At 50.7% G+C, this 27,106-nt stretch overlaps 1 protein-coding gene across 7 annotated transcripts in view; it reads left to right on the forward strand.

The window, feature by feature from the left end:
* The first annotated feature begins 254 nt into the window (after positions 1-254).
* LOC103676264 overlaps positions 255-27,106 on the forward strand; it is a 67,230-nt gene continuing 40,378 nt past the window's right edge. The window contains exons 1-4 of one of the 7 annotated variants that reach the window (XR_572055.2): positions 255-1,429; positions 3,537-3,685; positions 7,134-7,446; positions 9,454-9,544. Coding sequence is in view for 2 of the 7 variants with exons in the window: in XM_040645425.1 (XP_040501359.1) it covers positions 1,078-1,099; positions 1,311-1,429; positions 3,537-3,685; positions 9,454-9,544 (381 nt within the window). In the remaining 5 variants the exon portion in view is untranslated. The remainder of the gene's footprint in view (positions 1,430-3,536; positions 3,686-7,133; positions 7,447-9,453; positions 9,545-27,106) is intronic. The other 6 variants (XR_572056.2, XM_040645425.1, XM_040645426.1 and 3 more) reach the window with 6 other exon arrangements.

Genomic DNA, 27,106 nt, shown 5'->3' on the forward strand with positions numbered 1-27,106 from the left:
CCTTGCTTTTATAGTTTCAAGTTAGAAACTTTTTTAGGAAAGAGTCAATTTTTAAGTTGGAAGCTAGACTGCACCATCTATTGTCCAAGTCACTGATTTGTTTTTTAAGATTTTATTTATTTATTTGAGACAGAGACAGAGTGTGGGAGCAAGCACAAGCTGGGGGTGGGGGCACAGAGAGACAAGCAGACTCTCCGCTGAGCGGGGAACCTGATACAGGGCTCGACCCCAGGACCCCGGGATCATGACCCGAGCCAAAGTCAGACACAACCAACCGAGCCACCCAGGTGACCCCAAGTCACTGATTCTTAAATGTTTAATTTTAATGTGCGCAGAAATCCCCTGGGGATCTTGCTGAAATGCAGTTTGCCCTGAGGTTCTCTGTCCCTTAGGAGCTCCCAGGTGATGCTGATGCAGCTAGACAGGGGACCACACTGTGAGTAACAGAAGAAGTTCAAGTTCCTGAGCCCCATCCCACCCACGCCAAAGGGCCAAGCATTTTCCCAGGGCCCGAGGCAGCTGTCAGTGTGGCTCGTGAAGCCCATCGTAGTTTGCCTCTGCAGAGCTCCTGGACATCAGTGAGATAGATGGCTGTATGTCTTCTCCGTCCGGGTCTCTGGAGACTTCGTTTCACAGGCCTGCACCATTTGGAGGCTCTAGTCTGGCTGTTGAAGAGGGTGCTTCTCCTCTCTAGAAGGCAACTCAGCAAGTTCTTGAGGAGAAAGGGTAAAACCATTGCCCTTTCAGGGTTCCTGGGGCAGCTTCCTGAGAGTGAAGGAAGTACCTGTTGGCATTTCCTCCCTAACACATAATTTTTCTTCTTTTCGTACATACAGACCGGCCAGACCACCTGAGCAGCAGCTCCTGGGTGCATGACACCCAACCCTCCTTCACTTCTATATGTGTGTTTCTATGGAAAAGGAAAATGATAAAATTTAGCTGCAGCAAGCTGTAGTTGGGAAATTATAACCTACCTAATTCCTTAATTAAGCTATCAATTAAAGCTATGTCTGGGCCACCTGCTATGCCTGGGCCTCGTGCCACGTGGTAGATGCCAGCTCTGACAAACCCATCCCTATGAACCCAGAACTCCTGACAGGTTTGTTTCCAGTAAATCTTTAGTCATTGCTCTCCTTGCCCTCCCCCATCGCTTTTTCCTAAAGTACTTTTTAAGTTCACCTGCAGATAGGTTGCCCAACCCCATTTGTCATGCATATGGGGTTACAGAAAGTTGGCCTCTGCCAGCAGATTTCAGCAGGGCCTTTTGAGGGCTGTAACTTCCTCAACCTCTCTGTTGCCCATCTGACAAGGAGCCAATCACCTTTCTTGCCGAAGAGGCACTGAGCTTCACCCCAGAGAGAGGCATGGAGTAGACAGCTCTGAAAGAAAATATGGAGTCAAGGACACAGAAAACGAGGCTCCTCTGAAGGTAAGCTCCATTGCAAACTTCTGTTCATAGGTGGATGTGAAATAGGCATTTGTGGAAAGAATGAGTGCAGATAAAAGCAGGAAGAAAAAAGCTGTTGTATATGAAGCATGGTGGTCACCGCCCAATGCCGTAGTTGTTTTCCTGTTTCCCCACTGGTTGCATGGCTCTTGTCTGAAACAGCTGGGGGCCTCTGAGATGTCTGTGATGTCACCTCCCGGGAAGGTGAAGAGTAGCTCTGTTTGTGGGGGCGTGGCAGGGTCCTCAGGTGTAGAGTGGTCTCCTTCAGTTCTTGGAACTTGAGGATCTGGTACATGTCAGAGTTTATGGGACTAAAACCCATAAACTACGACCCCCAGCTCAACATGCGTTCTGATTTATCGAGCTGTTCACACCTCCGGGCAATGTTGACTCCACCGTGAGTGAGCAGTAGTAGTCCCTTAACTCAGAGGCCTGCCACTGACTGTGTCAGAGGGCCTGCCTGAGAACTAGCATGCCAGAGATAAGAGCTGATCTCTAACTCCACGAGCATCCTTATCAAAGAGGTAAACTCTAACCCCCACATGCAAATGAGGATGATGCCTATGACCAGCAGAAGGGGGAGCCACAGGCTAATGGTGATTCCACTGTACCTGCAACCAAGTGAAAGATGAAGGGAAAGGTACCCAAGGGGCCGCCATCTTTCCCTTCCCAACTGAAGAAGGACAAATGTTTTCTCCGTTTTAGTTTAGAAACCAAGTAAGGATCCACCCATGATCAGCTTGGATTTTTTCTAGATCATTTGAGGCAAAGAACTAGTATGCTGTATTCCCTTCCTCCACCTCCTCCAATGAATGCTTGAGTACTTGCCATGTATTGGTCACTGTTTCTAGGTACTGGGAATACAGCTGTGTTTCCCAGACCCCACACCCTCCTGGAGCTTACATTCCATTCCAGGAGGGGAAACAAGGCAAAGTCAATACAGAGTATGGTAGACAGTGAGAAGGTTTATGGCAAAAATGAAAGCATGGGGGAGGGACAGAGAGGGTTGGGAGGGGTTGCAATTGTAATTAGGATGGTTGGCTAAGACCTCCCGAAGAAGTCGATGGGAAGAAGCTGAGGAAGGAAGCCATTTAGATATTTGTTAAGAGTCTTTGAGACAGAATGGATAGCAAGTGCAGGTGTTCTGAAGCACACGAAGCTTCGTGTGCCTGAGGAACCAAAGGAAGGCCAGGGAAGCAGAGTTCTACAACATGTGGGGGGTCCGGGATGGTGGTGGTGAGAGAGAGAGAAGGAAGAGAGAAGTCCAGAACAGGGGCCAGATCATTAGGTCCTGAGGTCATTAGGACTGGGCTTTCATCTGAGAATGGTCAGAAACCACTGGATTTTGAGGAAAAAGTGGATGTGACTTCTGTTTAACCACAGTTCTCCCAGCAGCGGGTCCAAAAGCTGGTCAGGGCGGTGCAGAAGGGGGTTGGTGGCAGGCAGGGGAGTCTACACATCTCGGCCAGGAACTAAGGGGAGGTGATGAGAGCTTGGACAAGCGAAGAGCAGCCAGTGGTTAGAAGTAGTCAGTTCTGAATCTATTTCGAAGGTAGAATACAAAAGCACTGCCATTTGGTTGCACGCGGAACGTGAGAGAAGGAAAGGAGACAGCATTGCCCCAGCAGTTTGGGGTGTTTTTGGCTCAGTAAGTTGAAGGGGAATGTGCTGTCCAGGATAGGGAAGATGTGGGAGGCGTGGAAGGAATGTGAAGAGCTCAGTGCGGGGCATAGTAAACTTGAGATAGGATGTCACGAGAGTGAGAAAAGCCTACATTCATTGAACTCTTTCTGTATGTCAGGCACAGGGCGAAGCATCTCACGTATATTGCCCAATGTACTCCTTACATTGGCGCTGTTACCATCTCTGTTTTAGAGGTGACAAAACTGGCATTGTGCCTACTCGCAGCCTTACAAGACCTCGCACCACTACAACAACAAAAAGTAGATCTTTCCTGTTTAAATTTTCTGTCCTGGCTGCAAAACTTCCTCGTGGGTATTGGCTCATCCCCCTGTTAATGAAAATAAGAGTTTTCTCTCCTTGCTTCTGCTGAACACTGAGAGGTTATCAGCTTTGTTTGTTCCTGGAGCCTTGCAGATGCTACGTAAGGAAGCACGTGGAAGTTGAAGACACCATCCGGCCATGCCTGGATCTGGAGAGAGAAACAGGATCTCTCAGGCTCCTCGCTTGTGAGTGGAGAAGCCCAGGGATGGGATACATCAGCTCACCAGGAGCATGGTGGGTGCCTGAGAGAGCTAAGCTTGACAACTCAAGAGAACAGAGTGTTCAAGGTAGCAACCAAGTGACCAGCTGGGCTTCATAACTACAGGTGTCTCAGGTAGAAAGTAGGAGTCAGCACCAAGGAGGCAAGCAGCATGAAGCGAAGTGTGAGCTATGGGGGCGGGGAGGCAGGCAAGGCTAAGTCTGTGAGAGCAGGTGTGCTTGGGTTCCTTTGTAGGTGAGCTCCTATAGCTGCGGAGTCTTCAAGAGGCCAACAGTGTGTGCTGAGGAAAAGAGAAGTAGAAAGGACTCCAATGGTGCCCCACTCAAGGAGTGTATTAGCTATCTATGGCCAAGTAACAAATCACCCCAAACCTCATGGCTTGAGACAACCATGAATATTTATTATCTCACACAATTCAGGAGCAGCTGAGAGCATCTCAGAGGCTTCTTCACTCCCATGCGTGGCACCTGGGTGGGAAGAGCTGGAGCTCCTTATCCACTCATGGTCTTTCCAGCATGGCATCTTCCAGATGGTGACACTTCCTATGTGTCAGCTCAGGGCTCCACAGCTCTATGTCCCCAGAAAGGGAGAGAGAGACATCCAGGAGGAAGCTGTACCCCTTTCCTGGCCTTGCCTTGGGAGACAGGCAGCCACCTCTCCTGCTGTAGTCTGTCAGGACCAAGTGCCCCCTGCTGGCCCTTCTTCACAGGGAGGGGAATCAGACTCCACCTTTGGCCGGGAGGCATATTTAAGAATTTTCTGGCATGTTTCATAACCACATAGAAGCCTGTGACATAGTCTGGGGTCCTCCTAACTATGCCTGTGTCAATGGAAAGTCTCTTGGTGGCTGGTGATTCACATCGGTTGTGTGGAGGGACGATGCAACACGCGGACAAGTCGCTCCATTTTCTAAGAAGTTCTGTGCCTACGTGGGTCCCAGGAAGACTCCCAGGCCTAGAAACACTGTTTCCTGTGACTCGGGATGTCTTATATTGGAGTAGATTGTGAAGTAGTGATCCCACAGGGGTACAAGATGGTGTTAGGGACGCAGGAAACTGTGAAGAGATTGAACAGGAAACAAGCAAGGGGCCTTGACTTTGGCATGCCTTTGATTTGTGAGACAACAGCAGAGAAGGCCTGTCCTTGGAAGACAGTGGTATTCCAGACCTGCTGCAGCCACCTGTGGTCTCCACGGCTGTTAAAACCATTGGCAATCAAGTTCCTGGCACCACCAGACCCTCATTCTCCTGACCCCAGTGTGAAAGGCGCTTGGGGTTCCGCGTGTGGAAATTGGACTGTAGATAATTGTTTTGTTAGAGGGAAATTGGGAGGCTGAGTGCATTCAAATGTATTTCCAAGCAGTATTCGGAAGCCTCCTGTAAGGACACTGATTGCACTAGGCGATGTTTGCCTGATGCCAGCTCATTAGGAAAAGCCATTCTGGGCCTAGCTTGAGTGAGTCCAGGGAAAGATAAACAGTGTCGCTGTAGCTGGTGCGTCGCTGCTCCCCAGCGTAGCTCGCGGTCTCCTTACGCTTGATTGAGTTTATTCTATGCACGGAGTTTTGCTAAAGGCCACAGAGTCCCAGCATGCCAGGCCACTGCCAAAGGGTAGTAGCGCTAACAGCTGGAGTTCCTATCTGCTGCTGAAGGACGAAGAGGAACCTGACTGTCACGAGGACCAATTCCTTTGGTATGGTCCACAGATGCGTCCAGACATCACCACTGTGGGGTCGACGTGGGCGGGCAGACACCTGCCGACACCAGGTATTTTCCACTTTGGGGTCCGGCGTCACTGACCACCGTGTCCGAGGCTGGGCAGATGCCCGTAAGGCCACACCCCCGGCAAGCATTTCTTAGCGTGGGATCGGTGGGATGTCGTCGGGCGAATGGCGTGTTATACAAAGATGAGTTCATCAGTAAACAAATAAAAGGAGAGAGAAAGAGAAAGTGAGCAAATAAATTTGGAAAACTGGGCTCAAGAAAGGGAGTTTTTTGCTCCTTTTGAAGCAGGATCTCTCAGAGCTGTTCGTCTGCCACCATGCACGGTGACCGTCCAAAAGGAGATGTAGCATTTTCCACACTTCATTTGACCAGTAGAACCATCTGCTTGTGACCACCTTGGGTGACTTAGTATTCTAGCGGCGACTTGGGGGTGTGCTGTCCTACATCAGAGCTGCTTGAAGGGTAGCCCTGGACCCGTGGTCTGCAGCAGGGGAAGTACAGAAATCGAGAGGAAGCTCTTAGCATTTTTCTAGCAATTGCACAGGGTAATTTGTATTTACCTGTTGAGCCTGATAACAATGTCATGGGGCTTATAGTTTGTGTTTCTTTGTTTTATTAATTTTATATTCCGTAGTTAATTATTAGGGCACTTTACAGAAAATTTCCATCTGCAACACACTGAAAATGTGCAAAAACAGTCCTTCCCCATCTAATCTGAGAGCATCCCCACCAACATCTAGATCTTTCCGGCACCACGTCAAGAGCACAAAGGTTATCCCGGATAGACTCTGGACTACCTTCTAGAATCCCTGATCCCTGCCCGTCGTGGCCCATCCACCCCAAGGCCCAGAACGAGGAGCCACAGCATGTGCCTCGTCCGAAGAGAAGTTCGGGAGGAGCCAGAAGGAGACCGCCGTCGCCCCGCGCGACCTGCCGCGTGCAGCTCCGCTCACGTGCCGGTCGCCCTCCCACCCTGGGAATATTGCTGACAGCTCTTTGAAAACTTAAGAAAGTATGACAGGCTTTCAGGAATGGTGACTTCCCACCACGGCACGGAGGCATGGGAGGATTTAAGCAGCTCGCTTTAAACAATGCTTGGCTTTTGTTCTCCCTAATCGTGCTGGTCATGTGGGTTTTTTCCACAGCTTTCTGAAGTGTTCTCCAATAGAGGACTTCAGGCTTTTAAAAACAGTAATTTTGGTAACAATGGTAATTACTTTAATTGGAGTTCTTTAAAGGTAGATCTTTCTCGCCCACCTCCTCTGAAACATGAAGCACGCTGTCACCCATTGCGTCACTCCAAATCAGCACGGTATTCTTTCCTCTTTAGCGCTGTTAATGGGCATGGTAGGAGGGGAGCCAAAAAACTTCCAGAACTCACTATTTTTTAGTCTAGAATAATTACAAGTAATTTTTCCGTTGTTTCCAGGTAGTGGTAGATAATCAGCTTTATGTGTAGAAAAATATGCACATTGTATATGACTGGGCTCCCCGGTTAGGCCTTTCACAGGGGATTAGAACTCTTAACGCCCCACGGCGCTCCATTTCGTCACAAAAGCCTTTGGCACAATCTGTTTGGCTGTCATGTTTCTGGGGGCCTTGTGTAGTTATTAAGTGACATTAGGTAGCCCTGCATAGGGTCTTTTATCCCCAAATAGCCACATTCTCTAGAATAGTTGTTTGAGCTGCTTGACACACCCTGGGGAAGTAGGCAAAGTATCATAACCTTCCCTTTCAGTGGAAGGCAGGTGAAGAGCCGCAGAACCTTCCTGAAGGAACCCCATGGATGTGGGGTCAGGCAGCTCGCAGAGACACCCACAAGGACAAGTGTTCCCTCGGGGCCCGTCTGGACAACTTTCTCTGCTTACCACCTTTACTGTGACAATGGGCCAACCCTTTGGCCTTGGACTTCTATTTCACGCCAAGTTGTGATGTCCTGGTTGGTGTTGGGTGAAACTGCTGTGAAATGTGTCCTAGAACACATTCCCTAGAAGTCTGGGGAGCTTTGAACTTGACCTCTGCAGCGCCTGGATTGTGACAAGCAAAAGCAAGTAATTTGCAATTTGTGGTTCTCATTCCTTTATGTTTCCACATCCTTTCTTTGCCCCTTGTCCACATCTTAGGAAGATAATAAATATAAATGTTGCCTCTCTAATTTTCTTCCCTTTATCTTTCCCTTCCCTTCCCTTCCCTTCCCTTCCCTTCCCTTCCCTTCCCTTCCCTTCCCATACCTATATCCGTATCTATTTATCTATTGTAGGGGAGGAAAAATTCTTCTCTACCCTCTTTGGGTCTGCAGCTGGGTCTCAGAATTAAATTGACATAAGACAGATTAGCAGGAGAAAAGCGTACAAGCTTAATTAAATATTTTCTTGTATGTGGGAGCCATCTCAAGGTAATGAAGACCTGAAGAAGTGACCAGAACAGGAAGCTTTCATACCTTTTAGACAAAGAGACAATACATTTTTATTTATTGAAAAGACAAAGGGTTTTGGGCTAGGAGTAGTAAACTGTGACAAAGTATCTAGGAAGATACGGGTCTGTTTAAAAACATTTGCTTGTGCAGATCTCTTGGCCCCCATTTCTCAGTCTCTGATGATAAGAATGTTTCTTTCCTCCTGGGACAGGGAGGGCACTTTCATATGGGAGTTTTACCTTCTGCTTTCAGGAAGGAAAAGGAGGGTCCAAGTGTCTTTCTTACACCTGCTGTTTGTTTTTTTTTTTCCTCCCTCCCTCCCTCCCTCCCTCCCTCCCTCCCTTCCTTCCTTCCTTCATTCTTGTAGGCTCTATGCCCAGCATAGAGCCCAGTGCAGGGCTTGAACTCACAACCCTAAGATCAAGACCTAGCTGAGGTCAAGAGTCAGCTGCTTAACTGACTCAGCCACACCAGCTGTTTTTTAAGTCTTTTAACTCAAAATAATCAATATGCCAAGGTGGCCTCCTTTGGGGTGACATGCTCTGAACTCTCACCGTCCATCCTTTACCTGTATCTGTCTCCCTGCCTAGCCACCCATCCATCCAACAATCCGTCCACCCATCCATCCATCCATCCTCTCCACCTGTGTCTCTGCCTGCCTGTCTACTCATCATTCACCAATAGACTGCATGTCCGGTCTGTGACCACACCTCAACCACACTTCATCTTTCCATGAGTTCCCCAGCTGCATGTTGGACTTGGGAATTGTTAAAGTTGGGTCACTTCCATGCTCAGGTTCTCAGTCTTCCTGAGATCTCTCAGGTCCGTTGTGGGGCTTATGGTGTTGCATACATGCTCTGGCATTGGGCCAGGCCACTGTTCCTTTCCCCCAGGCTGCTGTCCTTAGGAGCGTGCCAGCTGTGGCACTTGGCACTGCAATTTAGGCACAGAACAGGCTTTTCCTTTAAATTCCTCCCCCACAACAGAAACCAGACTGGGTTGATGAGCTAGGGAGGAAGAGGGAGAAGGAGATACAGCATAGGTAGGTGATAAGCCTACTGGATGTGGCTACCCTTAGAGTCTCAAGGTGGGTCTGTCCTGGGGTGCTTTCCAGGGCTCCCCCATCTGCCTTCCAGATGGCCTTCATGGGAAGGAGGGGCCACCTCCCTCCCCAGGAGGGCTTTGTGTACATCCCTGATTCAGGGTCCAGCCCAGCTGCTGGGAGGCCCAGAAAGAATGGTGGTCTCACACCTCAGAGGCTGACCTCCCTGATCCTTGTTCCCCGTCCCAAGACCAGCCTGTTCCCAGGATGACTGGCAACTGAAATGGCCCCTAGGTTTGAGGGATACCCCTTTGGCCTCTGGAGTGCTCCCTTGCCTTCTGGTCCCTGACGAAACTGGTCCATCAGAACATGACTGTCTAACATGAGTCCTCACTGGGCCTTAATACTAAGCGTAGTGCCACTGCATCCCCAAAGGCTGTGACGACAAGCCCCACCCAGGTTCCTTGCCCTGGCCTTTCTTCCTTCCCTGGTGGGGGAATTCTCCAACCTGGTCTGGCCTCCTGCAGACTCATCGCCCCACATGCCACAGGTACAGTTGCTACAAACCGATTGCCGGCCAATTCATTTTCTTTTTTCCAGGTGCGATTCTGATGTTGCCATTTACTCTGTGCAGAATGGAGTGTCTCAGCCTCAAACAGCCACGTACAGGCCAACAGACTCAACAAGCATGGTGAGTATTTGCTTTATATTTACTAATCGAGGTAATGGTTTTGTTGCCGGCTTTTCGAATGTGACGGCCACGAAAGAATTCTTGAGATGTCGTATGGTGCCACTTAGTTTATTTAAGTAGCACGGGGACGGGGCCTGTGGGCAGACAGGGCTGTGCTTCTGCTGTGTGAAGCTGGCAGTTGTACGCTTGGTGCTCGAGGGGGAGGGGACACGTAGGGAGTATTAGATCATAAACATCGTCTTCGAATTTCTCCTCGTAAAACTACTTTTGCAAGATTTCTCTGCTGCTTATCGTTGCGCTGGACATTAACAATGGGTGAGGTTTATAGGCCGTCGTGAGACCCTTTAAGAGTGTAGCAAGCAGCACATATTCGATCCTTATCGGAGCTAGACCGGCTGTAGGTCAGCCTTCTGCGCTAAGGGTGAACATTTTTCTGCTTCTATCCTTCTCATCAGTTTAAAGGGGAATTCATTTAAGGAATTTATTTAATGGTTCCTTTCAAAACAAAGAATCAATCTGCCCCCAAAGGTGAATTCAAATTTCTTCTTTTTTATTAGGTAAATATTGCTTGCATGTTTAAAATGATTTTGAAAAGATAGCTAAGAAAACCCAAAAAACCTTAGTTAGGGCCTGGGGTCTCTTTGGGCATCCTGTTCCTCTCCTTACCTTTCTATGGGCTAACAACTGATCTTCCTGCCCCAGCTGCTATGAGACAGGTCTCTCTCTAGTGCTGTCTGGCTTACCCCTGGAAGCTCTCTGACCCCATGTCCTACTCTGACCGTATTTGCCCTCCTTGCCCGTTCATTCCTGTCCCCTGTGGGCGGAGGTGAAGGAGACCATATTGCGTGTTCAGTTTTAGCTCGGGCAGCAGCAAGGGGCCGGAGCCCCCTTTCCTTGGAAGCAGTGAAGTGGGAGGGAGCTTCCTTTCTCTGTTCCTGGCTCATGGATGCTTGTTACGAGAACAGATTTAAAACTTGGAAATGAGGCCAAAAAGTGGATGGCATGGCATGTCAGTGTTGAAATGGGCATCATTTGATAGGTCTGCCCAAGGATTCCTTAATGATGTGAGGCAGTGGTTCTCAACCCTGGGTCCCTCGGGGGACATTTGCAATGTCTAGAGACATGGTCGATCGTCATGACTGGCGGGGAGCAGGGGGGTGTTCCTGGACAAGCCGTGGATGAAGGTGGCAATACTGTGAAACGCACCACCAGCCCCAGCGCAGCCTCTCACCATGAAGAATGACTCCACTCCCTGCGTTCCGTCGATTCAGGGTCTCAGAAGTTCTGTGTGAGCTTCAGATTTTGACTGACAGAGAGGAAACTGAATTCTTTTTGGTAGAAAAGATAACCCAAAGGTGGCCATTCATCACTCCCTAGGACAGGAACCAGTTTCGTATTATTCTGTATTAACCTAGCACTCAGATTCTGGCGGCTCTTCATCAAACGGCCCATAAATATCAAGTTCCTCAAACGCTCTGGGAACCGTATTCCTATGTTCATCATTAATTAACAAATGGAATGAAATCTTCGACGTGTTCATTTCCATCCTGTAATAGTTACCTGTTGCTGGGTAACAAATTACCCCACATCGTAGCGGCTGAAACCAATACTAAACGTATTATTATTTTTGCGTAGTGCCTGTGGGGCAGGAATTGAAGAGCATTTTAGTGGAATTGTGGGCCTTGGGTTCTCTCACGAGGCTGCCGTAATAAAACCAGCCAGGGCCCTGCAGCCATCTGAAGGAGGCCGGGGGTCTGCCCGCCAGGATGGCTCCCGTGCACGGTAGGCCAGTGCACGCTCTCTGTGGGCAGAAGCTTCCGTTTCTCACCAGGTGGGCCTGGCAGAGGCCTGCTCCAGGGCCCTCATGACGTGACTGCTGGCTTCTCCCAGAGCAAGGGCTCCGAGAGAGAATAAGGGGAAGCCGCAGTGTTAGAGCTGCCTTGGAAGTTGCCTGCTTCAGTTCTGCAGTGTGCTGTTGGTTCCATGGGTCAGTCCATTCTGCAAGAGACAGACAGCACAGACCTGAGAATACCAGAGGGAGGGATTGTCAGGGGCCATCTTGGAGGCCCTCTGTCCCACAGCCATTCATGGTCTTGCCACATGCAAGATGTGCTCAGCCCCTCCCAAGGCCCCCCAAGCCTCGTCCTCGTGAAGCGTCAGTTTATCCAAACCAGGTCCATACTGACGAGGCTCCTTGAGCCCTCAAATCCACTTCTTTTTGATATGAAATTTATAAACTAGAGACACAAACTATCTGCCCCCTCCCACACTCAACAACAGACAACAATGGGACAAGCAGAGGATAATTCTGCGGACCCTCCTGTTGGGCCAGAGTGGCAGGTGGGGAGGCACCCAAGTCACAGGCTCAGAGCACTTTTGAAAGGCAGGTGGGTACGGGCGGACAGCTCCCGGGGTAAAGGCCACGGCTTTCACACTCACTCCACTGGCCTCTGTTTCTCCCTCTGGGTCGTCCTTCCTTTTCCTGGGGCTTCCTTTTCTCAGCCTGCTTCCCACCTGTACCAGGTCTGGGGTCCAAAGGCATCATTTCAGTGTGTACTCTGTGCCTTTCAGCCCAAGCTGTTCGTGTTTCTCCCACTACAGTTCTCTGTAAGACTTTGTGGGCTCGTTCCTTTAGGAAAAAAAATCACCCTCAGCTGTCATAGAAGCCCTGCAGAGGACAGGGTTGTTCTGTCCTTTAAGCCCTTACGTAAGGCCACCGTCAAAGACAGTCATGCTTCTGTGATCGGGTTTTCAAGGCCAGTCAAGTTTTCACTGACACGACCCTCAGAGTCCTACATGAGTGGGTTCCAAACCACAAGGGAACTTTCCTCGAATGTCCCCAAACTTATCTGGAACTTCCATACCAAGAGATGAGGGGTCTTTCTTGGAAAACCTGCTCCCACTTGCTCCCCTTCCCCTCCAACCCTCTTCTTTTTATTTTTTCTTCTCTCTCTCTCTCTCCCTCTTTCATGGGGTGGGATGATTCATTGGTCAGATATTCTTTAGTCTTCTGGTCTTACCCAGAGGTCACAGGTCTGAAATTTTTGGCCGAGCACTGAAGCCACAGCAGGTCCCTGTCTGATGTGGGAGAGGCGGGGGTCCCTGCCAGGGGGAGTGCATGAGGATTCTTGCCCATGAACACATCATGCTGTCATTTAGAGCCCGATCATGTCACCTCCCGTCCAGGTACGATTCCACCTCATTGCTTTACAGGCGTATGAAGCAGGTTGGCTGATGAGACTACAGAAAAGTCATTCAAAAATTTTCTCAAGGGCACACGGCTTGTCAAGATTTTTAAGAGCCAAAATTTGAAAACAAGTCTTTCACACAAGCCCATGACATTTCTATCACATCCAACAGCGTGTTGTCTAACGCGCCCCTCAGTGTTCGAAGAATGGATGAATGGGTGAAAGGGTTTCTCTAAGTTGGCTCCACCACATCCCCAGGTTCCATGGTGGGAACACCAGGTGCTGGGGAATCGGATTCAGCCACATGCTGTGCTCTGCAGGTGCTTACAATGGAGAAGGTCAGCTCAATGCCAGTGACTTGTTAGACCCATCAGGTTGACCAGGTGTACGCTCAGGAAGGCACACGGGGGACAACTCAGGTGTCCCATCTCTGTTACCAACAGAGCATGAGCCCAGGCATTTGTAAGGAACCTGTGACGCCCAGAATACAATGGCTGCTGTTGCCACAGCCATCATCCCTCCATTGCATCCTATGGCCCCTTGGAATTGCACCTGAGCCACCTTGATGTGTGGCAGCAGAAGGGGCTGGAGCCGCCCCATCATGGCCCTTGCTAGAAACAGCTTCCTGCTCCCCCCCCCAACCTTCGCAGGAGGGAGCAGCACCTGGTCTCTGGCCCTGTCACTGAGATCAGCCTCGGCCAGAGAAGGGCCGGTAGAGTGCGATTTCTTCATTCACACCCTCTGCTCCTGCCACCGTGGAAGGAGGCATGACAGCCCCCTCATGGGTGTGGCAAACAAACCTGTGAGCATGTTGCTAACATTGGAAAAGGCATAGTGGGCTTTGGAGTCAACCAGATCATGGTTAGCGTTGTGACTTTGGGCAGATGGCTTAACCTCTCTGAGCCTCTGCGTCCTCATCCAGCAAGTGGGATGCCAAGCTCTTAAGAGTGTCGTAAGGGTCAAATATCAAGTATTTGGTGCCATGTTGGACAAACTGGAGGCATTAAAAAAAATATGTTTCCTCATTTAGAAATAAGAGAAGAGGTTTTTATTTGGGAAGAAATGTGGTTTCTGAGTGTGCAAAAAATTGGCTTGTCTCAGCTTAATACAGAAAAAGATATTGCAGGAGCATGAACTTCTGTGCCTTCCCACTGAAGAGCAATGAGAGTCCCTCCTGTGTAGTATCAGGCCGTCCACGGGTCATGTTGCTTGCTGGGTCCATGTTATGGACCCAATGCTTGTGTCCTCCCACCAAATTTATATGCTGACTTCATTATCCCTAGGTGATGGTAATAGGAGGTGGGGCCTTTGGGAGATGATTGGGTCATAAGCAGGGAGCCCTCATGATGGGATTAGTGCCCTTACAAAGAGACCAGAGAGCTGGGCCCCTTGTTCTGTGCAGACAAGCATGCAGGCAGCCGTCTATGAGCCAGGAAGCGGGCCCTGACCCGACGGAGAATCTGCCTGTGGCCTGATCCTGGCCTTCCAGCCCCCAGAACTGGCAGGAGTGAATGCCTATTGGTCACGCCCCTCAGACTGTAATGTTTTGTTATAGCAGCCCCAGCAGACTAAGACCGTCCACACGGCCAACTGGAACCCAGGTAGAATCAGAGGTTTCCCGGCATGATATTCCTATGACGTAGAAGCAGTCATAGATTTATTTATTATTATTATTTTTGAAAGTCTACATGTAATTTATCACCTCTGTGCCTCGGTTTCTTTACCTGGAAGGTGGAGGTATGGACCTGTCTTCAAGCCGGCCCCTGGGAGGATAATGGGCCATCATTCCTGGGGTGAAACAGCCTTCCAGTGGCCTCTGAGTGTTCTTTCCCTTTGTCCTGAATCGCGTATGTCTGTGACCCGGCGTGGTTGCACAGGGACGTAGTCAGTGCTCGGGAACCTGCAGTGACTTCCACAGGTTCGTTTCTCCTTCTGCCTTCTCTTTCTTACGTCCTCCCGCCGCCCGGCACTGCCGGCACTAAAGCACAGGTTCCTCTGGGCCAAACTCTGTCTCCTTCCAGTGGCTTTAATGGGAGCCCTCTCCGTCCGGCCACCTCCCAGTCCTAGTTTCCAGGCACTATTTCAGCCCTGATGACATGTGCATTTGCGCGCTCGATTGGAAAGGTGTGCTTGCAGCTGAAAGGAAGCCCCCCCCCCACCCTTGCAAAACACACACACAAAACCCCAGACCCTCGACTCTACCTCTACTGCAAATCATTCTCAAGCTTCACCAAGCTCTCCTCCGTGACAAGCAGTCCTGGGAAAGAACAAAGTGGGTGTGGTCAGGGTTTCAAGTGTCCCATCCAGATCCAGCCGGAGGAGGGAGTCACATTAATTCTGTCCGACTTCAAGGGCCTTGTTGCAATTCTTTACAGCCCCTGCTCAGAGGCCCTCAGGGGAAAAGCATGTTTTTAAATCGAGGACAAAACCTCGGTGCAAGCTGGCTTTGGGGCCTTTGTAGCTGGCTCTCAATAGAGAAATCCAGCATTCATTGTCAGACTTTCTGCGTGGAAAGCATCCCCCGTGTATGTCACTGAATACGGAGCCCAGACAAGTGGTTCTCTCTGCCCGGAAGCACGTTGTGGGGTGACTGAACGTGAACTTGGTTGCTCAGGGCACCGTCCGTCTGCATCCCCGGACACGGATGCCAGTCCTCTCCGTCCTCTGGGGACAGTGTCTGTGGGCCTGTGAGTCTCTGGGCGAGGTCGTTGTTTGGTTGACCAATAAATGGCCTGGGTTTTGTGCTGCGGTGTGTGTCCCCCTACGGCTGGGGAGGAAGGGAGGGCGTCGCTCTGGGGCGGGGGGGGGGGGGGGGGGGGGGACCCCGGCTCCCGCGCAGTGATGTCAGGTGGAGTCGTCTGCGTGTCCCTCCTCTCCGAGTCTGCAGACCTGCGTCCTCCCAGACTTGGCTCCGCCTCAGCGGCGACTTTGGGCTTGACTCACGCGTGCTTTCTCGGAGCCCCGTGCCGCGTCCGAGGGCTTCACGGCCTCTGCAAGTTTTGGAGCCTCTGCTTTTATGGCCGCTGTGTGTGGAAGAGAAGTGCTGTCTGGGGAAACGATCGATTTGCCTTCCCACTGGATGACAGATGCAAGATGAGCGTTCCCTCTTCTACGTGGAGCTCTAACACAGCCTGGACGCGTGCTCCCCGCGCCACCAGCCCTCCGGCGTATTCGTGGGCTGTGCTCCGCACATGCTTTCCACAGGATCTACTCTGCGCCAAATTCAGTGTGAGGCGTGCGCCCCTTCGTGTGGTTTATCTCACGGAATCCGGTGGGGCGGAACCCTCAGGGAGCTTCTGAAGGCCTGAGCAGTTCGGAGGCCAGTATACACACCCTCGGTGTGGGATGAGACAGTCCTGAGCCCGGCCTCCTCTTCGGACAGCTGGACTCCAGGTCAGGTCTGTGGACCTGTACTTGCATAGCGGTGGGGAGGAATCAGGGTGACTGTTACAGGTGTTCTTCCTGCAGGGAGCCTGGGAACGCGTGGCCATGTGCTGGCCTCTTCCTGCCTGGCACGTTGCGAGGGAGCCTGAGTCAGAAGGAGCGGGAGCAGTGGGGAAGCAGGTACCACGTGAGCAGCAGTGGAGTGAGTGCGGGCCTCTCAGTGCAGGTCAACGTCCCAAAGCGGGGGTGGATTCTGCAGGAACCCACAGCCACGATCTCGAAAAGTAGCATTTTATCACCTTCTGCCCTGGGACCTCAGGCAGGAGACCAAAGCAAACAAAGCACACCCCAGTACATCAGCAATGGGGAGGAAAGGGCACAGTGGCCGGGCGGGGCCATCAACCCTGTCCCACCAGAGTCTGAACGGAGGAGCGCCTGGGCCCAAACGAACCGCACCCCGCAGCAGAGGCAGGCCCAGCCTGGTGCTGCATGAGGCCCGGCCCGCATTCATCTCCCTCTCCCTGGAAGGGGGAGAGAGAGGGCAACCCTGCCTGCTCTTCATGACCCTGCGGTCCCTATGTCCTTGCAGAATCAGTGATGTGAGAACTGTCAGCTCTTGTCCCCCGCAGTAGGTCAGAACGGACATTAACTAAAGCCAAGGACGCACTTTCTGTGAGGCCTCCAGTCCCAGGCCCCGCTCCACAGGGACCGGCCTTACCTGGGAGACACCATCATGACCTGATGGCATCGCCAAACACAATGCCACAAACAGCAGAAACCCCTCCCGTTTTTCTTTTGCCAGAAAAACTGAAGATCCAGCAAATGAGAGCTCTTGCTTCAGTTAGTCACTCATCATCTGTCTGTCCCACGTCTGTCCTTCTTTGCTCTGCCAGGAAACACTGGAGCTGGACCCTGTGAGTGTTTCCCTTTGCCGGCTGGAGGAATGCTGTCCTTCCAGCAAGTTCTTCTGCAGGAGCGGGCTGCATTTCCCCGCCAGGCTGGTGTCCCTGCTGGGGTCAGGATCCCAGGCTTGGGATGGGGGTGGCCCCCATCCTGCTCCGTGTTCCCTTGTGCCCATTCTTCCTCTGCCACGATGTCGTCCTGCTCCTTCTTCTGCCGCCTTCTAGACCCCTTCAGGTCCCCTTCCAGCCTTTCCATAGTTTCAGGTCACAGTTCTTTATCTTAAATGTTCCCATTCAAATAACCAGGGCAGTGTTTTCCTTCTGCCTGGACCCCTTCCTTTACTGCAGAAAAATGAAAGTGGCCAAAATAAATCCTCCTTTGTTCCTAATCCTTTAAAGAAATGAAATCCTCAGAAGAACTGTAGCCCCCAAACTTCTCCTTTATTGAATGGTTGGCTGTGTTTGGAGTATGCTGATTATTTAGAGTACGGTGGGGTGGGGTGTGACACAGAATGGACCTGGTCTTTCTGCTGGGGTTCTGAGCTGGGAGCACTCTTGGCTGGGGGGAGGCCAGCCACCCTGCCTGTCCCTGGAGGCTGAGGCGGAGTGTAGCCATCCCAGGTGCAGAGGCACAAGGGATGGAAAGCCCCTCTCGTTCTGTTTCCGTCCATCATTCAGCTGAGCCCCCTTCTTCAACATCCTGGTTAGTTCTATGAGCCAGTAAATTCCTCTCCCCCTCCCTCCTCCTCTCCCTTCCCCCTCCCCTCCTCCTCCCTCTTCCCCTCTCCCTCTCTTCCTCCCTCCCTCCCTCCCTCCCTCTTCTTTCGGTCATTTTTTAAGTGGGGGTGAAATTCACAGACCATAAAATTAACAATTTTAAAGTGAACAACCCAGGGCATTTAGTACATTCACAATGTTATACAACCACCACCTGTGTCTAGTTCCAGAACATTCTTGTCACCTCAAAGGAAACCTCACAGTCATGAAGCAGTCACTCCTTATTCTCCTCTGTCCCCCAACCTCTCACACCCACTAGTCCACCTTCTGTCTCTATGGGTTTGCCGATTCTCGGTATCTTGTATGACTGGAACCATACCACACATGACCTTTCGTGCCTCTTAATACTTTTCACTTGAAAACTTGATGTTTTCAACGCTTACCCACATTGTTACCAGTTTGACAGGTAACAGGTGCTGGCATGGTTGGGGGAGGGCCCTCTTCCTGGTCCCAGGCTTCGGGCTGCGTCCTCACCGACAGAAGGGAATGGGGGGCTGTCAGGTGTCTCTTTTATAAGGGCACAAAGCCCCCCCACCCAAGCTCCCATCTCCTCACACCATGACACTAGGCGTTAGGATTTCAGTTATGCATTCGGGGGGCACACATGCAGACCACGGCCATCAGAGCCACAGGGGTCACTGAGGGACTTTAAGCTGAGAAGTGACGAGGTCAGATCTGTGCTTCCAACCCTGGCTCTGGCTACCCTGTGGTGGGCGGAGAAGCAGAGCCGCAGGGAGATGGGTACAGAGGCAACTGTTTAGGAGAGGGGTTCAGACCCCACAGACTTGCGGCGAGCTGGCGGGCAAGAGAGGAGCCCACCCACCCACCCCCATAGGATGGTGTCCTTCTCTGATACCTGCTGGGACCAGATGCTACTGAGGATTTCATCAAAACAATCCACTTGGGCCCTTTTCAAATGTATTCTGCTTATACAGAGCATCTTCCGACCCATGGCACTGCCTAGGGAATGACCAGGGCCCTCCCATCCCACTTCTGGCTCCTGGGCAGACGGCTCCCACCCAGGATGCAGATGTCCCGGCCTTGGAATGAGCCAATCCTTTAACATCTTCTTTGACATGAAGTCTAAAGACTTTCTTTGGCTGTTAGTTGTCACCCATTTAACCCATCAAGGGCCCAAATCCCTGGATCCGATTGGAACATTGCACAATCTCATCTACCCAGCTTGAGTTTTCATGAACTTGTCCTACAAAGGGGAGGTGGTGGAGAGAGGAGAGGGTGCAGATTCTGCTCCTTCTGCTTTAGGTTCCTTCAGAGAGCGAGATTAATGGAAGGATGCCAAGCGTGCTGTGTCTCGTTTAGACCATGTTATGCTGCAAGTCACAGAACTTAAATGGCTTGAACACATATAGGTTTATTGTTCTCACATAACCAGAGGTTCCGAGGTAGGCATTGCCTGCCACTAGTTGTGCTAATCTGCGATGCTTACCCAAGGTCTTTCTTTGCCTCATGGTTGCAAGATTGATGCTATGGCCCCAGACATCATGTCTGTGTTCAAGGCAGAAAGAAGGCAGGTTAAAAATAGAACTTGCCTGTCCCTTTAACAGGAAAAGTAGAAGTTTTCCCAGAAATGTTCTCCACCTACTTTCGTTCTCAACCACATTGGCTAAAAGCGGGTCATAGGGCCACCCCTAGTTGCAAGAGAAACTGGCAAATCGAGGAACAGGATTTTCATGGTTTATGATCTGGGGCTGGGCGTGTGGCCACTGCGGGTACAGAGAAAGAAGGGGGTGAGGAAGAAAGTTCGTGGAGTCAGCTGACAGTTGGTTTTGTCTGAACTTGTTTTTGATAGTCACCTCTCCACGCAGAATATTTTAGATTGAGATTAGTTTATGATACGGTCTTCCCACCAGCTGTCTTATGTAGACAAAGTCGTTTCTACAAGTGACACTATTCACATCCCAGCTGAGCGGCCCCGGGCGGTTTGACCTTCGTGGCCGGTTTAGAGGAAACTGCTGAATCCTCTCTATTTACCAGCTGTTCTGCTCAAAATGTGTGAGTATTTAGAAAGGAAATAAAGCAGATCAGTCTGAGGCTTCGGGAGGAAGTTGAAGGTAGGAAGGAGGGAAGTCCTTCATGAACAAAGGAAATCTTTTCAATCCCAGCCAGGCGTTTGTTAGAGAGCCCTGGGGGCCAGTGGGGTTGCCCCTGGTAACCAAGGTGAACTTTCTCCCCTGCATCGCATCGTGGTGGCAGGTGGCGGGTCATGAAGAGCATACGCAGCCCTCTTCTACATGCTTCCATGTAGATTTCTTCTCTAATTACATGGAGGGGGAGCAAAGGCCTGTTGCAGAGGCAGAGGACCTCCGGCAAAGCTCTGCTCAGGGAGGCCATGGGGAGCTTCTTTCCTGGGAGGCCTCTGGAGAGAGATCTCATACAGGCCACTGTTGCTGATATTTCCAATTCTAAAAAACAAAGTCAGTAAGATTTTTCAACCCCAGACAAAGTTAGGTGGTGGTTTATGAGAGGGAGAGTTTTTAATGAGTGAACACCAACTTGTTCTTATCAATAAAACCTATGGTAGGTTTAAAATAGTATATGTGTTTGTTTATCTTGGGGAAAAATAAAAAGAACTTTCACTGGCTCCTAGGCTTTCCAGTCTCTCAGCTCTTCTGGACGGAGGGGTGCTTTCCCTGGACCCGCCAGGCCACGGGGCAGCCAGGAGGCTCACGGGAGGGTCCACAGCGAACCACTTTGGCCCCGAGGGGGTGGCCTACCAGATGCATCTCCTTGTCAGGGATGGAAAAGACACATAGACTGCCTCGCCTAGGAGTCTCATTTTTGTTTTCCTGATGTCATCCTCCTAACTTGACCAGATGCTGATTGGCAGCTTTGTAATTTCATGGCAGGAAGGGAGCCGACCTCATTCCCCGGCAGCCTTGGAAGTGGTCCCTTCAGGAGAGGACTGGCAACATGTAGCAGGGGAAGCCGGCTCTGACCCCACGCAGGAAGGAGCGGGGAGACGGAGCTGAGGAAGCCAGAGTCGGGTTCCCTCCTGCTGGGCAGTGTGGGGGCTTCCTTCCCGCTCCCTGCGAGGCCCGGGGCAGAAGCAGCATCTAGGCGTTTGTGGAGGAAAGAGAAGTGGGTCCTGCCTGCAGTTTAGCTACAGGTCATGGTGCTGTTATTTCAGGAACCTAATTGAATCTTTTCCTCTGATGTCCAATTTGCCTTATTTGGGTCTATCCAGAAACCTCTGATTTCCTACTGGTTCATGTGAATTCAGTCCCATTTCCTGGTTTGATGGACTGGCCGCCGACTGCTCGGGAGCCGGGTCCCCGGGGTCCCTGTCTGCCGGGTGGGTTTAGTGCACACGTCAGCTGCTGCAGGAGGCTGGGTGTGTAACAGCGTGCCTCCCGCCCCGAGTACGGAGCAGAAGGTCTGCATGCGAACGTGCGTGGACAAACATACACGTGTACATGTCTATGTGTGTATATCTATATAGAAGTATGGTGTGCATGAAATTTGCTTATATTTGTAGAAAGTAATGATAAAGCCAGAAGTGCAGAGGTGCAGGGGACAGGGGAAAAGCTGGGTTTCTCCGGTAGGGCTGCCCGTGAGTCTGGATGAGGGCATCCCCGCTCTGGCCTGCCCCCAGCAGGCTGCCCCCCAGGTGAGGAGTCTGCAGGGCCAGGTGCAGTGGAGCTGGTACCCTCCCTTCTAGATCAGGGGACTTGAATCTTCTTCCTCTGTGGCCCATCCCAGGCCCCTCTTCCTATGGGCAAACAGCACCTCAGGGATGCACACGGTGCCCCCTGAGGTCTGGCCAGGGCCTGACACACCCGCAGGTGTGTGTGCAAATCCTCTTGTGGGACGGGAGGATGTGAGAGAGGGCAAGAGTCGGGGGAAAGATGGGGCAGGCTCGCCCCAGGCTGCCATGTTGCAGCGCAGAACTTGGAGGAGTGGAGGATTCTGAGTGGGAAATTGGTGTCCATGCCCGTCGGGGGAAGCACTAAGTAGGACGACAGGACATGTTCTATTTAAGAATTTGCTGGCTTGATTTCTAACTTGATATACTTATGGGATATGGACCTCTGTCTGCTACCTTGTCCCAGGGGCTGCACGTATTAAGGGCCGTCTGCTAAATTCACCTTGCTTTGTTCATTTGACTTCGGAATCACGTAGATACTTTACGTAACTGTGAAGTGAAGTTTTATTTACGAAATTACTTTTATTAAGAAGAAGGCAAAATGAGACAAGGGAACTGCACTGAGTTTTGAACCGGTGGCATTACTACCCAGAGAGGAACTATTTCAAGTGACTATAAAACACAAGAATGTAACTTGACGTCCCAAGCTGGGCTGTGTTCTGAGAACAAAAGAACTGTTAAACTTTGTTTTAAACTATATTCATGGATTCTGTTGTTCGTGGTAGTGCCAGGCATTTTTATTCTGAGACTTTTGTGTGTACATTGTGGAGTACAGCACCCCAGTTCTTCTGTGGGTGTCAGTGAGGACTGGACTCTTTGGCATGGAAGGAGGGAAGGACACACGCATACTTAGTGAGGTAAACAAAAAACCCACAGTCCTGAATTTGAACTGGAAGTTTTCATACGAACTCACGTATTTTATCTTTAAAAAGAGAAGTATCTCATGGTTTGGTCCAATAAAGAGGCTTGGAGACAATGGAAACCACCAGAACTCAGATAGAGTGTCTAAAATCTAAGACTGTTTCCCACCAGGAGGAACCAGGGCCCTTAGAAGTTTGGGATGGGATGTGTTCAAGGTGAGCTCAGGTATCTCGACATCCCCAAGAGCCGGGATGTTCTCAAGGACGCTGACAGGTCCAGGCCTCTGTCATGAGCCAGACTGATGAGGCTCCCACTGTCGCTGCAGGTGGAGGAACTCAGGGCGAATTTAGGGAATGAATGGTTATACAGTTGCCCCCAAAACTTACTGTCCCCAGTGAGCTTTCAGTCTATTTGCTTCTGGTTCATTCCATGGGCATGGCCAATCTCCTCTTGCTCTTTTTAAGGTGGCTTTCTTAAAGTTGCTTGAGTGGAAAGCAACACCCTTCATCTGACTGGTGCTTCCCGACTGGATCCTGTGGTCTGGCTGCAAAGTTTCCAGAGGAGGCCTTTGAAAAGGGCTCTGAGCTTGCTGTAGGAGATACTGCTGTGGGGTACGGAAGCAGCTGGCTTTTCCAGTCAATTTGCATTGCAGGCCACAGACAGAGTGGCCTTTGCTTAGCAGAGCTGTCCCCTTAGGAGCACTGTCCCCATCCCTCTTTGCTTGCAAACGTACCCAACTTGATGTCTCTCTTACAGCACCTTGCTAAATGCATCAAGGAACAGTCCCACCCATTTGAAAAATTACTTTCCCTAGAACTGTAGGCTCCTTAGGTACCTGGTCTGCCTTCCGAGTTATCAAAGGCAACTGATTTGCCGAGTGTTTTGCCACCTAATAACATGGATCAGCAGCTCCCTGGCCTCACTGCCTGCCGCCCAGCTGCTAACACTCTCTCTGACCACAGGGTTGAATTTGACTCATTCCATCACATCTGCATTCCAGCCCAGACCGAGGCAGAATAGGAGGAAGTGGAGTGCAAAGAATTTCCTTATGAAAATAATCTGTAACTTGCACAAATCATTCTGTCCACAGTCCATTGGCCAAAATTTAGCCATGCAGTCACACCCTCATGCACGAGAGCCCAGGAAACGTCACTTCTAATGGAGATGCCATGTGCCCAGCCAAATTCTGTTGTTAAAAGGACAAAGGGCAAAATAGATCCTGGGGTACAATGAACTTTTCTGCCACACCTAGCCTGCCCTTGGGATTAGAGCTCGCCCCAGGGTATTTTTCCTTAAATCTGTGCTGTCTGTGTCAAATGACATAGACATTTTCTGTCGCTCAGAGTCTTGTCACACAGCTGGTTTAAGTCAGATCAGGGGGAGGGGCATGAGTTTGGGTGATGTCCTTTCTTCTAGATGGCCCTTCCGATCCAGATTCCCAGCTGCCCTGAGGTTGGTCATGATAGCGGTAGTAGTAGACAACTACCATTTATTGAACATCCATTTCGCAGTGGAGTTTTTTTAAGTGACTCACATGCATGTTCTCAATATTCACAAACCTGACAAGGCGGGGGTTGCGAATGGCCGCGTTCTACCCTAGGAGACTGCACAAAACTGTAATGGAGAGAACTTTCTCACCAGCATTCTCACCCCCAGAGTCCCCATCACAGCACGGTCCCCTGAAAGGAAAGGAGAAGCTGGCCAATCCTGACATGATGCTTGCGTTAACTCGTGTTTGCTGCGGGATCAGTATGTTTTGGAAACTAGTGGTTTCTCAAGTAGGGGTCCATGAGTCTCGGCGGGGGGAGGGAGGAGGGTCGGGATGGCATATTAGAATGCAGGAAGACAATGCCAGAATGTTCATCGGTATTTATTTTTACCTCATCCTTTAACCAGTTCTCGTGTGCACACCATGATCAGCACAGTAGTAAATATATTTAATTTACAAGTAGATATACAATGTGGAAGTGCTTACGAGGCATTTGAAAATGGTGGGGTGTTTGATCTAAAAACTAGGAGACCGCTACTATCCAGGCTTCTCCCCCTGGCACCTTGGTGCTCCCATGCTCACAGTGGCGGGACGAGGAATAGAGGGAGGAGGGATGAGCGTCCTGTGGCAACAAGGCCTGACAGCCTGAGGAGCTGGGAAGGTATTGTGCTCCCCCAAATTCATATGCTGAAGTCCCAACTCCCAGTACCTCAGTATGTGGCCCTATTTGGAGGTAAGGTCTTTACAGAGGTCATCAAGTTAAAGTGAGATCAATCGAGTGGGTCCTAATCCTACATGACGGGTGTCCTTCTAAGAAGGGCAGCATTTGGAGACAGATATGCACTTGGGGAGAAGGCGATGGGACCATGCAGGTGGGGACCTACAAAAGCCAAGGAGCACCAAGGATCACCAGCCCACCGCCAGAGGCTGTTGGAGAGGAGAGGCCAGGGACCGGATTCCCTCCTGCTCTTGGAAGGAGCCAGCCCTTGATCTTGGCCTTTGCCTTCCAGGGCTGGGAGACAGTGAGTTCCCCTGCGGAGCCGCTTCAGTTCCCGGTGCTTTGTTATGGCAGCCATAGCCAGCAGATGCACTTTGCTCTCTGTGGAGCCCCTGCCTTGTTCGGTCCCATCTTGGTAAGGGAGCGGGGGCTTCTGTACGCCCATCAGTGGATGGCGTCCAGGTCTCCACCTGCTGCTCAGGGGGGCTTGCGAGTGTCAGGGATGTGGATATGGCCCCGGGGCGGAGTTAGTGCAGGCACGGGGGTTCCAGGCTCTGGTCTCCTCTTCATCCCACTAGACTCTCCTGCACTCCATTCCTGCTTCATTGCCGTGAGGGTTTTCTCTCTCCTTCCTCCAGGCCCAGGCTTACTCTCTCCAAGTGGAAAAACTGGCCGTGGCAGAGGTTTGTCTCTGGTCTGCTAGTCATTGGCCTAGTCACGGAAAAACTGACTTGCCCCGGGATGCAGCAGACAGCTGCTCCCGAATCCAGAACGAGGACCGCGTTGTGCCTGAGTTGTGAAGGTTTTGACGTGAAGAGTCACACAAAAGTATAAATACTAAGCTCTATCAGGTCATTCACTGAAAAGGGTAGAAAAATATAAAATCAAGGCGACCTCAGTAATTGAGGATGCAGGATCCCTGTCCTGCTTGCTTGGGCCGCCCTCAGCCTCTCTCTCTGCATCTCTTCGGGAGAGCCGCCACTCCGGCTCTGGGTAGAATCAACAAACACGGCCACAGAACTTTCCAGACTCGTGATTGCCTCATTTTTCCTCATGGGCTCTGGTTCTAAATTCTCTGAGACTTTCATTTTCTCTGCTCTGAATCGTCTCTTTTCTCCAATACCGGAGCCCTGGAGGAACTCCAGAGCTCACGGATGAAGGAATTCTCAACAATCACATTCGTCCCGTCTCCGCGAGGCAGAGGGAGCAGTGGGCAGAGATGCACAGCCATGTGTGAATTCCACAAGGCCACGTCTCCCACTGACTCTGGGCCCTTGGGCAGCGATGTCAGCCACGTGTGCCGAGGTGCTCACCTGTCACCTGGGACGGTACTGGTGCCCGCTCATGGGGCTGTTGGGACAATTAATGAGTTAGCTCTCATAACAGGGTTTAATCAATGTTACTGTTCTCTGACAGCCTATCTCTGGGGCCCAGTTGTCATAGTAGATCTGCTAAGTAAACATTTGCTGTTTGAATAAACATGTCCTTCCCGCTCTCCTTTCCTGGTGCCCGACTTCAAATTAAAACGCTTCAGAAATAGAGCTTAAAGCATGGTCCTTGCTGGATGTTTCAGTCTGGGTCCAATGAGGAGACAGAAACCACACAGTAATTGGAGCAAGGGAAGGTAAATATAGGGAACTATTAAGCAGTGCTGGAACGGTGGCTGACCTCCTCCCACAAGGCCCCTCTCCCGCCCTCTACTGGCCACGCTTAACATCGCGCTCATGACAAAGGAGAAATGCTGGTGTCTCTGCCCGTTATCACCGTGCAGGTACTGAGGGTGAATCTGGACCCACTAGGTAAGAAATCGACAACTGGCACATGGGGTAAAGATTATGGTATTTATCTACAAGTTAAAATTATATGAAGAAATTTAAAATCATGTTTTAGAAGACTATTTAATTCCTTGAAAAAATCTTCATGATACATTAAGTGAAAAAAAGCAACTTACAAAAGCCAATAGTAAAATGTAACCCTAATTTTATAAAACAGAGAAAGAAAAAAGAGCAAAGCTCTTCATTTCACAGAAAAAGACTCCTGGACTTCTTTTCCTTCCTCCCACTGCCTATCAAACCCCTCCCACCCTTTCCCGTTATCTGGTTAGAATGACAAAGTGAGAAATACGTGGGCCAGGGATGGTCACCTTACATATTAGAGAATGGAGGGTTTTAATTCCTTTTCTGTCAACTGCCTCATCCCTCACCCAGGAGGAGTTGGGAAGAACTACCGAGCTGTGTCGAATCACAACCAACAAATACTCATGAGCACTTTCCCCGTCCTTTCTGCTCTCCAAGGTCTCTCTTGGACTGGCCTCTCCTCAGACGCAAAAGGACCAGAAAGGCTTTGTATGGTGGCTTCAGGAAGGGCGTGAGAAGACATGATTCTCCTTATTATGTAGATCAGCGTGTATCCGTGTTGTTGTGGAAAAAAAGCAGCCTGTGGTCGATGGTGCTGGTTAGACCGTGTTTAAAGAGGTTCTTTGCTGCCCCGCTTCTCAGAGTCTCTGTGCGCTCTGGGAATCTCTCTGTGGTCTGCAGCGTGTCGCAGCTTGTGTTTTAATTCATGTGTTTGTTTTGCAG

This window comes from Ursus maritimus, unplaced genomic scaffold (assembly GCF_017311325.1).
Source record: "Ursus maritimus isolate PB19 unplaced genomic scaffold, ASM1731132v1 scaffold_31, whole genome shotgun sequence".
Classification (NCBI taxonomy): Eukaryota; Metazoa; Chordata; class Mammalia; order Carnivora; family Ursidae; genus Ursus; species Ursus maritimus.